The following is a 17,648-nucleotide window of genomic DNA, read 5'->3' on the forward strand; positions in this document are numbered from 1 at the left end:
ATCTCCCAGGTGCAGGTGCATGTGCATGATAAAATATTAATCTCCATTTGCTGATTGGATGCAATTTGCATGTTTGTCCCATCAGCATTTGGATTTCTTCTGGGTGTTCCACTTTCTTCCCTCCTCCCAAAAGCATGTATGACTTAAGCATATTACCATCTCTAAACTGTCTGCTGGTTTGTTTTGCATAGATTTTCTCCCAGGTCACAAGTGTAAAAGAGCCTTTAGTTCAGTGGGGTTTACTTGTTTAGCAAAACTAACAACTAAATGCATGTATATAAATGAACGAAAAAGCAATAATCTTGTTGCGTGCTTTTCTGTTCACTCTCTCCAGTGGTTTTCTGCTTTAAGTAAAAGCTGTAACTGGTTTTGGTGCAAGTAGAACATCTGAGAAGGTTTGGAAACACTGCCTGACATGCTGTACTTATGAGTGTATGAAGGAGGGAGGGGTGTAGTAGACTGGCATTCATGTGCCAGCGCCTTGCTGAGGGTCATTCAAAAACTTCCTGGGTGTCACAGTATTATCACACATAGAGGCTCATTTTTTTGACACATTATCACCTGTCCCCATTCTGGCTACTGTTGTCTTACTGAGCATCAGTTAATGACCTACACCTGTATGGTTTAGATGAAACTTCAGGTGAAGAGAGTCATGGCTGGGGACACAGCAATGTGCTACAGAGCATCTGAATGTCATATGGCTTTGACTGATGATGGTATCCCAGTCAACAAAAAATTGCACTGTTTGAGGTTGAAAACTATTTAAAATAAAACAATTAATGGTAGGTATGTAGGTGTGTTGTATGTTCTCAACAGGTAATCAGTTTTGTCTTGTTAAACTTAACTTTTTCATTTATTTCCAGTCTTCCAGTGTTATGGTTAAACTTAAATCTTTCTTTTAATTACAGCTTTTCAAGTACAGAAATTTGTGTTTTGGAAGATGCAACTAACTTTATGAATGTAATAGAAATCCACATCCTGGAATGCAAAGGTTAGTCTCAAATAAAATGTTACTCGGCTTTTGTCTGAATGAAAAAAAAAAACATTTTTTCAAGTTACTTTGTTGCCAAAAGGGTTCAGATGCCAAATACTGCTACTTACCATGTCAGCATCTAAGGTTCAGGACTAGTCTTGGGTAAATGAGAAATGGCTATATAGTGGTAGGTTGGATTTCTGAAAGACAGCTTTCTCTTCTCTTCTCTTCTCCTCTTTTCCCTTCTGTCTTCTCTTCTCTACTCTTCAAACATAATAAATGCCCCATATGCTGTACGGATTTCAAGTGGGTACCTGAAGTTAGTGCAGGCATGTATAGTATCAGAAGGGAGGAAGCTTTGAAATCATGGCATGTGTCTACAGCTGTACAGTGCATGTGTCTGAGGACTGAAGTAAACATAGGTAGTGAGTTCAATAGTACACTAGCAGTAATTGCAGCGGTGGAGTATGGTGGGAAAAAGTATGCAAGCCTTGGAAAAATAATTGTAAGGCTTCTGTATAGATAAAGCTCATTAATAAGCATGACATCTTAGTGAAATCATGTGTGTATAAGTTAAATAATTTCAGAAAGAGAAATAAAATGTTTTGAGTTTTTTTGTAGTACTTAACATGCCGACCACATCTTGAAGATGTTTATATTTCATAAGAAAAATACAGCTATAACATCTGCACTGCTGAAAGAAGAACAGCCAGGCTATGTGCACTGCAAAAAGGGGAATATCCACAGTATTTATGCTCTTGAAAGGGGAAGGGCCAGGGTATGTGCACTGCTGAAAGGGGAAGGGCCACAGTATGTGCACTGTTGAAAGGGGAAGGGCCACAATATGTGCAGTGCTGAAAGGGGAAGGGCCAGGGTATGTATACTGATGGAAGGGGAACAGTCACAGTATTTGCACTCTAAAACAGAGAGACTCACAGACTGTGCACTGCTGAAGGGGAAAGGGCACAGTATGTGTACTGTTGAAAGGGAAGGGCCACAGTATGTGCACTGCTGAAAGGGGGAAGAGTCCACAGTATGTGCACCACTGAAATGGGAAAAGTAACACTGTGAAAAGAGCAACAAGAGCTACATTTGTTTAGATTTGCAGTGTAGACTATTGGATTTAAATGTAAATGTTTAGTATCATACTTCTGTAAAACATTTTGAGTACTTTTATTTATTTTAAAATGTTAGGGAGCTGTCTCACCCATGAACTCTTTCCTTATTTACTCACTATATGTACTGTAGAGACAAATTCTGGCACAGAAGAGGTTGCTGGTTGCCCAATAAAAAGTGCACTATATTCCTCCCTTTAACATCAGCATGTTGTTGTGCAGTGAATCATTTTTACCAACATACTTCAAAGTTTAACAGTTAAAATTCAACAGTACAAAGTTTCCTACTAAATACAGACCCTGAGATGGCATTTTGGTAAAAAGAATAAGAATAAGCTAGGAACTTGGGCTAAAACAACACTGAGTAGTCAACATGCAATTAAAACATAACAGGGCAGCTGGAATGTAGGTATACATGAGAAAGGGCCAGACATTCAGAAGAGAGAAACAAATATGTTTCCACAGAAATAAAAGATCAACATGTTTATCAATGTTGTGTAACGAAAACACTTATATTGTGAAATCTGAAAATGCATTAGAGAACTGAGCTAGGATTCCGGATTACCTTTTGAAAGAAATGCTGAAAATGAATGAACAGAGTGTGGAATTTAAACTTGACACATGTGCAATGTATAATATCTTATCAGACAATACTTTCAAAGCTTTGGGACTGGAAAAATAATCAAGGAAGAGTTGTGAGTACATTGTTAACTTATTTTGGCCATTGGGTGGCCCCACATGATCAAAAACATCTGATATGTCAATAAAAAAAATCTGAAGTACTGACTCCATCAAAGAATTGCACTTAAATGCATAAAGTATTCCTATATTTTGAGTCATGTAGATTGTAAGTAGGTAGTGCTAAAGCAAAGAGTGTGTGTATTTAAAATTAGTTACACTAAGAAACACATTTCAGACAATGTGCAGTGCCACTGCAATGACATTCTGCAATGCATGACTGTACTAAATTATTCAAGGATGTTTATTGAGAGAATATAATTTCTGAACAAACATATATACAGTGCCTGTGCTTTGGGCTCTCAGGCAGTTACACATAGCTCCCAGAAGTAAGGCAGAAAATGATCTTAAAGGAAGAAGAACTTAGATGCTCTTAAGGCACAAATATAACCAAAAGAGCGGGTAACTGGTATGATCACTGATGAGTTCACTGTTGAGAAGAAGGACATGCATTGCATTTGTATTTATCCACATGATCTGAATAGAGTGGTTAAAAGAGAGCACTACCCATTGCTTACAGTTGAAGAAATGGTCTCTGGAATGCCAAATGCAATTTTTGTTTCATTATTAGATGCAAAACTGGGTTTCCTATAAATAGTGCCAGATGAACAAAGCTCCATATAGTCTTCATACAGTACACCAGTAGGAAGGTGCAGATTTATTAGACTTCCTTTTGGTACTTTGCTGATACAAAAGGTGTTCTAAAGGGCTGTTGTCCAATTAATTGAAGTCTAGAAAGGGGTTGAAGTCATTATTGGTCTATTAGTGTAGGGACAGGCATGACAAGAGACTGACAAAAGTGGTGAGTAGGTTAATAAAGCCTACTTTCAAGCTAAAGAAGAGAAGAGCACATATAACACCAGAGTCACAAGTTATATTTTAGTGTCTGACTGCCTGAAACATCCAGAAAAAAATTCAAGCAACTGTGCAAATGGTAAGGCCAGAAAACAAGCAAATGTTACACAGATGTCTACGATTGATGCAGTATCTTGCAAAGTTTGTACCAAATATCTCCGAGATAACTGTGCCTCTAGCAAAGATGATAGAGCAAGATAGTTAATTACCTTTTCTTTTTTACAATTATTTTGTATTGTGATTGTTATTTAATATTTGTATATTGTCACTTAATCATTTCTTATGTTTGCTGGGGCTTTTCCCCTCGGGTCTCCACTGAAAATGGGTTTGTTTCTAAACTCAGTTGGACTAACCCAGTTAACAAATGTGAAATAAATAAAATAAATAAATAAATAAATAAATTAGTCTTAGAATTGAGCTAGGAAAAGGAAAATAGATTTAAAATAAGATATTAGCTAATGATGCAGTAACTTTAAAATACGTTGATGTAAAAAATGTCTGTTGTGTTGCAGTCAGAATAGCGCAAAAGTTGTGATCTCATAAGAGACTACATCAAACTAGTAAATTATGAGTCAAGACCATTTACAGACATAAAACGGGCATGCCCATATAGAAAAGCAACTCATAGCAAAGGGTAAGGGTATGACAAATTCCGTGAAAGTGTACATGGCAAAGAGGTTCAGGTGGAAACAGACAAACACTTGCAGAGTATATTCAGAAGGTCCTTGTACAAAGCACCTCCTGTGTTGCAAACAAAGTTACCTAATCTACAGAAGTATGATACAAACATGACTTACAGACCAATAAAAGAACAGTAAATAGGCATTCATAAAGAGCTGGAAAGAAAAAAGAAATACGCAACCCCACAAAAGGGCACTGCACAAAAATCAATGAACACGATAGGCAACAACTGCTAAACAGGATACCAGGACCAGTAATGAACAACCAGGAGATATTTAATGGTAAAACATCCACTGACTAAGCGCTTTCACCTAAAAAGGCATCATCAGATCATTCATAAAGAGCTGTAAGAAGAAGAATTAGATATTCTTTAGGTAATGCCTCAATTATCAGTGAAAGAAAAATATAAACACATTTCAGAAGCATATTGTTATTGGTTTAGAAATACAGCTACTGAAAATGTTATAATAAAAACTTTACACAAGCAAAAATTATCTACAAGAAATGAAGTCTTATTATTTATTTTATTTATTTATTTTACATTTGTTGACCGGGATAGTCCGACTGGATATATGTCCTTTTTCAGCGGAGGCCCGGGGAGAAAAGCTCCACAGACATAACAATATACAAGTAGGTTTACAAAATACATACATGAACATGAAGAGACAGATGAAGAGACAGAAGAGAAAAAAAAACTCAACAGGCATAACAGTATACAAGTAGGTTTACAAATCCATAGATAAGATGGGGAGACAGATGCTAATTCATATTTTTAAGTTTTACTTAGGTTAGATATGAATAACAATTGGGCAACTGAGGTCCACTCAGTTATCCAAACATACAGTAAAGCAGCATTAGTGTTATTATACTCTAATACATCATCACAGCCACAGTATCATATCAAGGGAGCATGAAGGAACAATCAAAAAAGAAAAGAAATAATGCTGTAAAAAACAGGGGGATTAATGGTCAGAAGAGCAGTGGTTAGATTCAAGGCAACAGGAGGCCCAGATTAGTAAAGTGTGGTAGGATAAGTGGTCGCTCAGGAAGAGACTAGTCTGATTTTACGCATGAACATAGCCATTGTGCCTTAAAGAATTGAGTTAGATTTTTTTTAATTGAATTTTTGAATTTTTTTCACAGAAGAAATACGCTGCATCAAGAGCTTGACCTTCAAAACTGATATAATATGAGTTCCCAATAATATGACAAAACAAATGATGGGGAGGATGGGAATATGTAACTCACATCTGGGAATAGTAAAGTGCAAAGAAAGAGCAAGAAATAGTCAGGGGTATTTATAAACATTTTGCACAATCTCATAAAGGGATTGTGTGTAGTGTTGCTTGTCCATGGTCCTGGTTCTGACAGAAGTACCATTAAAGAGCTACTGCTATACTGTGCATTGATAAAGACCATGGGCATGGTCTGCATATAGACAGCGTTTCTCCATTACTATTCCTTTGAGTAGTATGAAATTATGACTTATCAAAACACCCTTCCCTATTTAATCCCAAGTCCCTCTAAGTAACCTTAGCATTAAATAACCCCCAGAGAGCTGTGATATATTAAATAATAGAGCAGTAAATAAGAATCCAAAGAAAAAAAATTGCTACCTTTACACTTGTTGCACCCCCAAAAGGAATGTTATTTCATATGACTCACTCCCCTACCTAATCCTGTGTACTTCTACCCTTCATGGCCAATATTTACCCCCCCCCCCAAAAAAAAAACTGTTACAGTCCTAAAACAATACTTTAGACATTACCTGGTAGAAACTTGACTTACTTGTAGTGTCAGCTCTTGTGAGTCATAGGTCAGCTAGCTGTCTGAATTGTAGAAATATCTGAAATAAAGAGGGACTATATGTGGTCAAACTGATGTCTTGGCTGCTATTTTGTTTTTGAACAGACTTTTAAGAAATAAATATATAATCCATACTACCTGTATGCATTTGTGTTGTGTTACAGTACTTCAGATTGCAACTAAGGCCTCTGAAAGAATGTGGGAATAGTGGAATTTTTGTGCCAATCATTGTTTCATTGTTTCCCCCAAACTACTGAAACTACTGTACAGTGCAGATAAGTACACTGATCTATTACTTGGGCATTATGTCTCCCCCCGTACACACTTTTAATATCATCTGTATAATATTTTCATGTCTTAATGTACTGTATGTATAACTGGCATACTCAGGTGACATTCATCTTCTATTTTAAATAGCAACACTCATGTATCCAAATACTCACAGCAAAACTGAAGCATGTAGTAGGGAAAAAGAGGTAAAACATTGGAACATAGTAGTAATAATAATAAAAAATGCTGTCACATAAGAAATTACTTTTGGCTTTGTCAAGCCCAGTGATTGCCTATAATGTGGTGATTTTAATACTGAGTCCCACGTGGGGCTCTTTTTCCCAGAGGATGATCTATTTGCCCTGCCTGCAGATACACTGCAACGCAGCTATCCCCAGTTCCTAAATATCTGGGTTCCCTGGCTTTGCTCACAGGGTACATTTAATTTGTTTTACATTCCAGTTATGGGATCTAGTGTGGGCTTCCCTCCATCCATGGAAATTGTTTTCATCACAAAAAAAAAAAAATTCACACACCTGATTCTTCTACTTGATATTCATTTCTGCTTACCTAATATATATACAACCTATTGCTATCTGTATAAGATTTTGCTGTATTCTACTTGTATAAAATCTGTATTAAATACTTAATGTATATTTGTATTTACCGGAGCTTTTCTCCCCAGGCCTCTGCTGAAAAAGGGCTTCGGCTCAGTCAGATATTCCCGCTCAACAAATGTAAAATAAAATAAATAAATAAAATAAAATAAATCACTGTGCTGGAGGGTGGGGCCATTGTGGTTATGATAATGTGCATGTTTTTCCTGCACGGGATTTGGGGATGTGCTGTTGTGTCCCTTTAATATTATTATATATTTTATGAAGTGTCATTAAGTGTCATGATGATGTTGCTTAGCTATGTTATGCTAAATAGCATATTACCATTTATTGGGCATTGAAAACTGGAATGTTGATTTTATGTCATTCATATGTATGCAGCTGTCCTCGCATAAATCCTTGTCCTTATTCTATGGATCCCCTAATTGTATCCCAACTGCATAAATGGACAATTAAGGGTATTCATTTATACGTGTTGTTTCTCAACTACAGTTAACAAGACTATGGTATGTGGTTCAAGCCATGCACCACTCCTGTGCAATTGCACACAATATCTATGAATCTTGTCTAGTATGTTTTGGCCAGTTATAACAGCTCAAATAGAATAAGTAGTACAGAGTTAAGCCATCTGCATGGCACACCATCAAACTCTCCAAAGTAAGAAATGCTACCGTATCCACTTCCAGATACACCACAGTAAGTTCAGTATGATTTAATAAGTTAAACTCCGTATTATTGAGAAATACCCACCATGGTCTGCAATACAAAAATTTGGAATTCAAAAGACTTTTGCATGAATAGGAATTCAGCCACATAACGTTGGACCCATACTATACTCAGTCTAATGGCTAAGAAGAAACAAATATCCAAACTATGAAGAAAATAATTTGAAAGCTGTTGTAAAAGTTATGAGAATTGTCATCCTGTAGTTTTAGCATATAATAGTCCATTGCACAACCTCACTCCCTCAGCAGCTTATCTGTAACTGGAGAGGAGGTTGAAAGGCAGCTTGTTTGACACATTATTGAAGCCAGGAAATTAACCTAAAGTAAAGGAAATTCTGGAGAGACATCAGTAGAAAGAGAAGTAGTAGTATAAATAGGAAGTGCAAAAATAGCCATATTTACAGGATGGAGACAGAGAAAGAATCGAAAATCCATAGGCAATTTAATAGCCTGAAGGTGAAGCAGTTGGTAAAGCAGTCTGTGAAGGTAATGGTAAGCTATATAGAAGAAATCACATACATTTATACAAGGAAGCTGTGCTGAAAGTCAAGTTCCAGTAAGAAGAGCAACCAAAAATGCCACAGGTAGTTCCACTGCAAGAAAGAGAGATGTTCCTGAAGTCATGCCTCCAAATACAGCAAATCTACAAGAACTGTCTCAAAAGTAACACCAAATTTCCAGTGGAAAGAGCCCTGTTAATTTCTCCGGGGACAGAAGACCACTAAAGAACCAAATATTCTTTATGGATGATTGTAGAGTTTAAAAGAATACTAAGGAATTAAAAGTTGCATGATTAAAATGTATTTAGTGCATGCAAATATTTGACTTTAGTATAAAAAAAGCTAAGGCATACGGCACACATATATACTTATTTTATAGATGTTAAAAGTAATTATTTTGTGTATAGCTATATAGCTGTAATGCTAACAAAATAGTTACAGTGATTAGAATATCAGGTGGCAGACCATTCCTTCCAGAGAAATGAGCTGTGCTGCACATCTCAGTGACATCAGAATTTAACTGTATAATGTTTATTAAATCTCCTGATGTGCAGTTCTTCCTTCTTCTGCATGGGATTTTTATCAGTTTCCTTCCACATCCCAAAGGTAGGTGGATTGGTAGCCCTGCAAATAACCTGTAGTTCTGCATTCCATGTGTGTGTGTGTGTGTGTGTGTGTGTGTGTGTGTGTGTGTGTGTGTGTGTGTGTGTGTGTGTGTGTGTGTGTGTGTGCATCTTACAATGGACTTGCACTCCAACTGTGATTAGTTTCTATACCTTGCTTATATTGAGTACAATCGGCAGCTGTACCAACACGCTAGCTGCCTCCACTCACAGAAAAGTCCAACTAATAAAATAGGAGCTGTTTGTAAAACCAAGACTCATTTAATGAACAAAAGTTTAGCGCTTTCACTCGCAAAAGCGAGCTTCCTCAGAACAAAGAGTTCAATATGACAATCATTTAAATAGTAAAAAAGGCGCCAAAACCGGCTAAATCAATAGATAAAGAAATATGTACACACATATAAAAAATAAAGTTATGTAAAATAAACAGTTACAATATAATTTTCACGTATTAAAACAAGTAATGGTACAATCTGTAAATACATATAAAACTGCTCTAATGTAAAAAATAGACATATATAAGCATTATAAATAACCTGTTTACTCTAACAGGAGGAGTGGCTTAATAGACAGACAATCATTAATCCCTGGCAATGTGGTGGCATCAGTGTAGACTTGCCACCATAATTCCCTAAAAGCCAGGTAGTTTTTGTGATTGCCTCCCCTAGGTTTACTCCTAACCAATTCCAAAATGCCAAACTTGAAAGTGTGCTCAATCCCATGTTCCAAAATATGCCTGTGTAGGGTATTCTTTGTGTCCTTCTTTCTAATACAATACAGGTGAGAGTAAATTCTCTGCCTAAATTGCCTTTCAGTTTTTCCAATATAGAAAAAATGACAGAAGGAACAAATAGCAATGTACACTAACATGGTAGATTTACAATTGCCCTTAGATAAATACAATTTAGTACGATTGATGTTGTTTAAACATATACTGTTCAAGTCATAAATATATGAACACTGATGGCAAGTGCCACATTTAGTAGTGTTAAACCCTTTGTGAGAATTGAATAGATTTTCACTTTCCAAAATGTGTTTTAAATTTTTACCCATTTTAAATACAAAAGTGGGTTTAGGACCAACAGTATTTGTGATGTCCTGTGTTGATGTTAAAATATGCCAATTTCTGACCACTATGTTTTTGAGCTCCTGACTGTATGGACCATATTCAACTATAAGAGCACTACGAAAAGAGTCAGTACCTTTGGTGAGTGAAATGTTATGTCTGCATACAGGAACAGTGTTAACTCCATTAGATCTGACATGGTCATTGAAGTTGGTAGAAATACAATTGCTCACACCCAACAACGGGGAGTACTTAGACCCCCACTGACTAATAACATAAGATGCTATATCTTCTAACATACCTATGTCATAGCCTCTTTCACTGAAAAGACCAGTGATAAACTTCAACTCATTTACCATATCTTCATATTTAGAAGTCATCCTAATGGCCCTGATGCATTGTCCTTTGAAAATATTTATTTTCAATTTAATGGGATGATAGCTGTTGTAGTCTAAATATGAGTTCATGAAAGTGGCTTTCCTGTAGACCGTGGATTTAAAACCTTCATGGTCTACAGTAATAAAGGTGTCCAAGTAAGGGACACCTGTAGTACTATAAGTAGAGGTGAATTTCAGAAAGCCACTACTGGAGTTCAAATAGCTGACAAAACAGTCAAAAGTATGACTATTACCCGTCCATAAGATGTAGATATCATCTAGGTAACGAGAATAGTATACAATATTGTCAAAATAATGACTGTTAAACACATGATTCTCCTCCCAATCAAGCATAACCAGATTGGCGAAAATAGGGGCGCAAGCTGCACCCATAGCTACACCTCTGGTTTGCCTGAAAATTTCACCCTCATAAAATATAAAGTTGTATTCCAACACAGTACTCATAAGTTCGACTAAGACAGAAATTTTGTCCCAGCTGTAATTAGTGTGTTTTCTCAGGCTTCTAGAAAAGGCTTCTAATCCTTCCTCAATAGGTATACTGCTGAATAAATCAATGACATCAATAGAACTAAATATCAAATTTTTGTTGTCTATATTAACAGGAAAGTTTCTTAAAAATTCCCAAGAGTCTTTGACCAAATGATTAAGTTGGTCATAAATAAATTTCAAAGTGGTGTCAATAACTACTCCAATAGGGAAGGTCTTGGCTTTGCTGCCTGAAATTATGGGGCGAAATGGGGGGTTCAAGTGGTCCTTATGCACTTTAGGAATTCCAACTATAGTGGCTAAGGTAGGAAAATCAACTTTCATGAATTCAAAATGTTCTTCTGAGATTCTCTGTTCTAACATATAGTCTTCAAGAAACATATCAATTCTTCTATATGCAATGTTCAATTCATTTAAAGAAGCTACAACATAATTGCCTGAAGAATGAAGTATATTATGTATTCTAGCACTATACGTCGTGGCGTCAAAAATGACAATGCCTCCGCCTTTGTCAGGCTTCATAATTCTGTTACTACGATCGGTACATAGATCATTAAGAATGGATGTTTCTTCTTTAGTTAAATTAGAAAAAACTTTTTGATTCTTTTTGTTACAAATTTTCCTATTAAAAGTATAGATCTCCTTGGTGACCTTGTTGTCAATGGCAGAAATACAAGGATTGTTGTTGGGAATGAAAGTACTTTTTTTCTTCAAGCTGGTACATCTAAAATCATTAGAACTAGCTTTGTTATTGAACATAGTGGCCAAATTGAGTTTTCTAGTAAACTTTTTAAATTCTAGTATAGTGTCAACTACCCGAAATGTAGGTGTAGGTATAAATTTGAGACCTTTGGAAAACAAACTAAAATGAGCAGTTTCCAACCTAACATTACTGTAATTGTAGATTTTAAAGTTTTTGTACTCACTTATTACATCATCAATTCCCACTATGTCCAGTTGATTAGAATTAATCTGAGTGTCTCCAGAACTGTCTGGGTAGGGAGAAGCGTTTAGTGCTTCTTCCTCCATTTTCCCCCTTTTCTCCAATTCCCCTGAAACCTTTTCATGGGTGAAGAAAAAAAATCCTGCTCAGAGTCGTCTACTTTTTGATCATACTCAGAGTATCTGCCCTCTAAGACTCTCTCTGTGCTTGCCTTGTTACTACCCCATTTGTAGCATGAATGTCTGCTATACTGTTCTTTGTCTCTCTGAATTTTTTTAAGTTTGCGATCAAAAGCCTTTTTGGCCCTGTCATCAGCTAATGAAAATTGTTTATGATAAAGTTTCTCCCATTGCCCAAAAGCCAGATCTTGTAGGATAGTATTGTTCAAATTCTCAACCTCACTGATGCATTTGCAGAGTTTCATATCATTGTACTTAATCAACATTTTCATATATTCCATCCCAAAGGAATCAAACAAAGCATTAAAATCAGTTTCAACGTCAACATTAATGTCAATGCCTAATGGCAGTTTAAAAAATCTCAGTCCCATCGGTACGATTTTGACAGTAATGCAGTGATTTAAATAAGCGTTGTCAAGTTTTAATGCATTTATGTTATTCAGCTTTTTGCCAAAAAGATAAATAAGATCCCTTAATGTGCCTTTAAAGGCACGACTGATGTTGTGAGTCTTACTCACATGTGTTATCATATTGCGGGGTAGTAACAAGGCAAGCACAGAGAGAGTCTTAGAGGGCAGATACTCTGAGTATGATCAAAAAGTAGACGGCTCTGAGCAGGATTTTTTTTCTTCACCCATTAAAAGGTTTCAGGGGAATTGGAGAAAAGGGGGAAAATGGAGGAAGAAGCACTAAACGCTTCTCTCTACCCAGACAGTTCTGGAGACACTCAGATTAATTCTAATCAACTGGACATAGTGGTAATTGATGATGTAATAAGTGAGTACAAAAACTTTAAAATCTACAATTACAGCAATGTTAGGTTGGAAACTGCTCATTTTAGTTTGTTTTCCAAAGGTCTCAAATTTATACCTACACCTACATTTCGGGTAGTTGACACTATACTAGAATTTAAAAAGTTTACTAGAAAACTCAATTTGGCCACTATGTTCAATAACAAAGCTAGTTCTAATGATTTTAGATGTACCAGCTTGAAGAAAAAAAGTACTTTCATTCCCAACAACAATCCTTGTATTTCTGCCTTTGACAACAAGGTCACCAAGGGGATCTATACTTTTAGTAGGAAAATTTGTAACAAAAAGAATCAAAAAGTTTTTTCTAATTTAACTAAAGAAGAAACATCCATTCTTAATGATCTATGTACCGATCGTAGTAACAGAATTATGAAGCCTGACAAAGGCGGAGGCATTGTCATTTTTGACGCCACGACGTATAGTGCTAGAATACACAATATGCTTCATTCTTCAGGCAATTATGTTGTAGCTTCTTTAAATGAATTGAACATTGCATATAGAAGAATTGATATGTTTCTTGAAGACTATATGTTAGAACAGAGAATCTCAGAAGAACATTTTGAATTCATGAAAGTTGATTTTCCTACCTTAGCCACTATAGTTGGAATTCCTAAAGTGCATAAGGACCACTTGAACCCCCCATTTCGCCCCATAATTTCAGGCAGCAAAGCCAAGACCTTCCCTATTGGAGTAGTTATTGACACCACTTTGAAATTTATTTACGACCAACTTAATCATTTGGTCAAAGACTCTTGGGAATTTTTAAGAAACTTTCCTGTTAATATAGACAACAAAAATTTGATATTTAGTTCTATTGATGTCATTGATTTATTCAGCAGTATACCTATTGAGGAAGGATTAGAAGCCTTTTCTAGAAGCCTGAGAAAACACACTAATTACAGCTGGGACAAAATTTCTGTCTTAGTCGAACTTATGAGTATTGTGTTGGAATACAACTTTATATTTTATGAGGGTGAAATTTTCAGGCAAACCAGAGGTGTAGCTATGGGTGCAGCTTGCGCCCCTATTTTCGCCAATCTGGTTATGCTTGATTGGGAGGAGAATCATGTGTTTAACAGTCATTATTTTGACAATATTGTATACTATTCTCGTTACCTAGATGATATCTACATCTTATGGATGGGTAATAGTCATACTTTTGACTGTTTTGTCAGCTATTTGAACTCCAGTAGTGGCTTTCTGAAATTCACCTCTACTTATAGTACTACAGGTGTCCCTTACTTGGACACCTTTATTACTGTAGACCATGAAGGTTTTAAATCCACGGTCTACAGGAAAGCCACTTTCACGAACTCATATTTAGACTACAACAGCTATCATCCCATTAAATTGAAAAGAAATATTTTCAAAGGACAATGCATCAGGGCCATTAGGATGACTTCTAAATATGAAGATATGGTAAATGAGTTGAAGTTTATCACTGGTCTTTTCAGTGAAAGAGGCTATGACATAGGTATGTTAGAAGATATAGCATCTTATGTTATTAGTCAATGGGGGTCTAAGTACTCCCCGTTGTTGGGTGTGAGCAATTGTATTTCTACCAACTTCAATGACCATGTCAGATCTATAGGAGTTAACACTGTTCCTGTATGCAGACATAACATTTCACTCACCAAAGGTACTGACTCTTTTCATAGTGCTCTTATAGTTGAATATGGTCCATACAGTCAGGAGCTCAAAAACATAGTGGTCAGAAATTGGCATATTTTAACATCAACACAGGACATCACAAATACTGTTGGTCCTAAACCCACTTTTGTATTTAAAATGGGTAAAAATTTAAAACACATTTTGGAAAGTGAAAATCTATTCAATTCTCACAAAGGGTTTAACACTACTAAATGTGGCACTTGCCATCAGTGTTCATATATTTATGACTTGAACAGTATATGTTTAAACACCATCAATCGTACTAAATTGTATTTATCTAAGGGCAATTGTAAATCTACCATGTTAGTGTACATTGCTATTTGTTCCTTCTGTCATTTTTTCTATATTGGAAAAACTGAAAGGCAATTTAGGCAGAGAATTTACTCTCACCTGTATTGTATTAGAAAGAAGGACACAAAGAATGCCCAAGACAGGCATATTTTGGAACATGGGATTGAGCACACTTTCAAGTTTGGCATTTTGGAATTGGTTAGGAGTAAACCTAGGGGAGGCAACCACAAAAACTACCTGGCTTTTAGGGAATTATGGTGGCAAGTCTACACTGATGCCACCACATTGCCAGGGATTAATGATTGTCTGTCTATTAAGCCACTCCTCCTGTAAGAGTAAACAGGTTATTTATAATGCTTATATATGTCTATTTTTTACATTAGAGCAGTTTTATATGTATTTACAGATTGTACCATTACTTGTTTTAATACGTGAAAATCATATTGTAACTGTTTATTTTACTTAACTTTATTTTTTATATGTGTGTACATATTTCTTTATCTATTGATTTAGCCGGTTTTGGCGCCTTTTTTACTATTTAAATGATTGTCATATTGAACTCTTTGTTCTGAGGACGCTCGCTTTTGCGAGTGAAAGCGCTAAACTTTTGTTCATTAAATGAGTCTTGGTTTTACAAACAGCTCCTATTTTATTAGTTGGACTTTTCTGTGAGTGGAGGCAGCTAGCGTGTTGGTACAGCTGCCGATTGTATTTGGTTTTTCGTTCATCCAACTCGCTTTCTTTCTGGTGTTGCTTATATTGAGTGGTGGGATAGATTGTGTTTCCCCTGTACCTTCAAATGAATCAAGCTGGTAGTCACAGAATGAATGAATGAGTGACTGAATGGATGAATATATTCATTTATTCATATCTGGAGGTGCACTGAGGATGTGAAATTGAATAGCTCACTATCCAAAGTGTGTGACCTGTAATACGAGTCCTAACACATCAAAACATAAACTGCAGTTCACACAGAATGACAGTGAATTCAAAAACTTGCTTTATACATTTCAAGCAATTTTTTCTGGTGGTTTGGGCTGCACCTTCATGCAGCTCTTAATCCTGGGAGCACTCCTTCTACTTCTTTATACTAACCCAAAGATCACTATTCCTAAGAGTAGGGGGAGATATTTTGAGATCCAACATGCACCACAACAGCCTACCAGCTACACTGCCAGTACATAGGTATTTAAATCCAATAAAAACAGAAAACATTAAGATGTGTGAGTTCAAGAAATTATCTTGCTGTTGTTGAAATATGATGAGATAAATAAAATCTTAGCTTCAGTGTGCATTCATCCTGTTTGCACTTGTAGTGTTGCATTAACAAGAATCATAATTACAGTCTTTGAATGTTCACAAGGCACCCAAACTGAATTCAGATAATTTATGAGTAGCAATTGCACAAGACATGTCTGTTACATCAGCCATTCTACAGTTCCTGAGAGTGACTTTAGTTTACTTGAATTCAGCACGAAAAATATGTCAAAAATTCAGTATAACTGTTGAAATGCTACAATAAATGTAAAACTAGTTTAGTCACACAAATGTTCATAGGTTCATAGGTTGGTACTAGGCTATCAACCCTAGGGCCTATACAAGCCTAGCCATAACAATGCCCTGGCTATTTCTTCCCATACTATTTACTTCCCTGGACCCCTGTCTAGCAGGGTGACTGACGTGATCCCTGGTGTGAATTTCCTTTCTCCCATCCAGTCATCAAGGTTCCTTTTGAAGAGGGCCAAAGAAGTGCTCTGCTTGACATGTATGGGCAGACTGTTCCAGAGTCTGGGGAGTCTCTGAGTCAGGAATCTATCCCTCCAGCATGTTTTGTTTATTGTGATGACAAGGTTTAGATCCCCGGAGCGTGTGGCTCTGAGGGATTGGGATTTCTTAAAGTGTAGCATGTCAAACAGCTCTGGGTTTGACATGGCCTTGTATGTTAAGCAGAGATTGCCTCGGAATAGATGATATGTGACACAGTATAGCTGGAGTTTTTTAAGGTGATCAGCATAGGGCATCTGCTTTAGGCCTGTGATTCTTTTAGTGAGGTATTTCTGCGGCCTTTCCAGTTGTTATTGATGTCTTGAGAAGTACATACCAAATGAGGCATTGTATTCTATAATGGGTCTAATGAGGGATGAGTACAGTGGGACAATGACCTCCTTTTTTCTGGATGAAAAGCCCTTAGTGATGAGGTGTGCCACATAGAAGGATTTCCTGACTGTTGTGGCGATATGGTTATTGAAGGTGAGACCACTGTCCACCTGTGTCCCTAAGTCTCTTATCACACTTTCGGTGTTTAGTGTACTGCCACCTATTTGGTAATTCATGGGTACATGTTTTTTCCCAAAGGGGATAACTATACATTTCTTGGCATTGAGCTTGAACCCATGGCTTTGGCACCAAGCATCTGTTTCTGTAAGGCCCTTTTGTAGTGTATTGACATCATTTGGGGATTCAATAATGGCTCCCAGTTTGCAGTAATCTGCAAACTTTGCTAGCCAGAGTCCCTTAGTGTTGGCCTGTACTTCAGAGAAGTAGAGTAGATGCCAAATAAGAGAGGTCCCAGGACTGAACCCTGAGGTACTCCACTTGTCACTTGTCTGGAGCTGGATTTGGAGTCAGCTACCTTTATGGTGTGGGTTCTGTCAGTACGCAGTTGGCAACCCATTGAGTGACATAGGTATTAATGCCCAGCTTAGTAAGTTTATCTATGATTCCAGAGTGGGGGATGGTGTCAAAGGCCTTGGCGAGGTCCAGATAGGCTGTGTGGACTGCCTTACTCTCGTCCACGGCTCTGGAGACTGATTCGAAGAAGTCAATCAGGTTCAGGAGACAAGATCGGCCCTTCATGAACTCAAACTGGGTGGGGTCCAGTGTTTTAAGATTGCCAATG

The 17,648-nt window shown here is 36.8% G+C and overlaps 1 protein-coding gene across 2 annotated transcripts in view; it reads left to right on the plus strand.

Moving 5' to 3' along the window:
* Positions 1-17,648, plus strand: part of LOC122813461 (E3 ubiquitin-protein ligase HECTD3-like) — an 833,769-nt gene that overhangs the window by 400,372 nt on the left and 415,749 nt on the right. For both annotated transcript variants that reach the window (XM_044085784.1, XM_044085783.1), the window contains exon 7: positions 909-991. In XM_044085784.1, coding sequence (XP_043941719.1) covers positions 909-991 — 83 coding nt within the window. The remainder of the gene's footprint in view (positions 1-908; positions 992-17,648) is intronic.

The sequence above is a fragment of the Protopterus annectens genome, chromosome 10.part0 (assembly GCF_019279795.1).
Source record: "Protopterus annectens isolate FY-2018-M chromosome 10.part0, PAN1.0, whole genome shotgun sequence".
NCBI classification, from domain to species: domain Eukaryota; kingdom Metazoa; phylum Chordata; order Ceratodontiformes; family Protopteridae; genus Protopterus; species Protopterus annectens.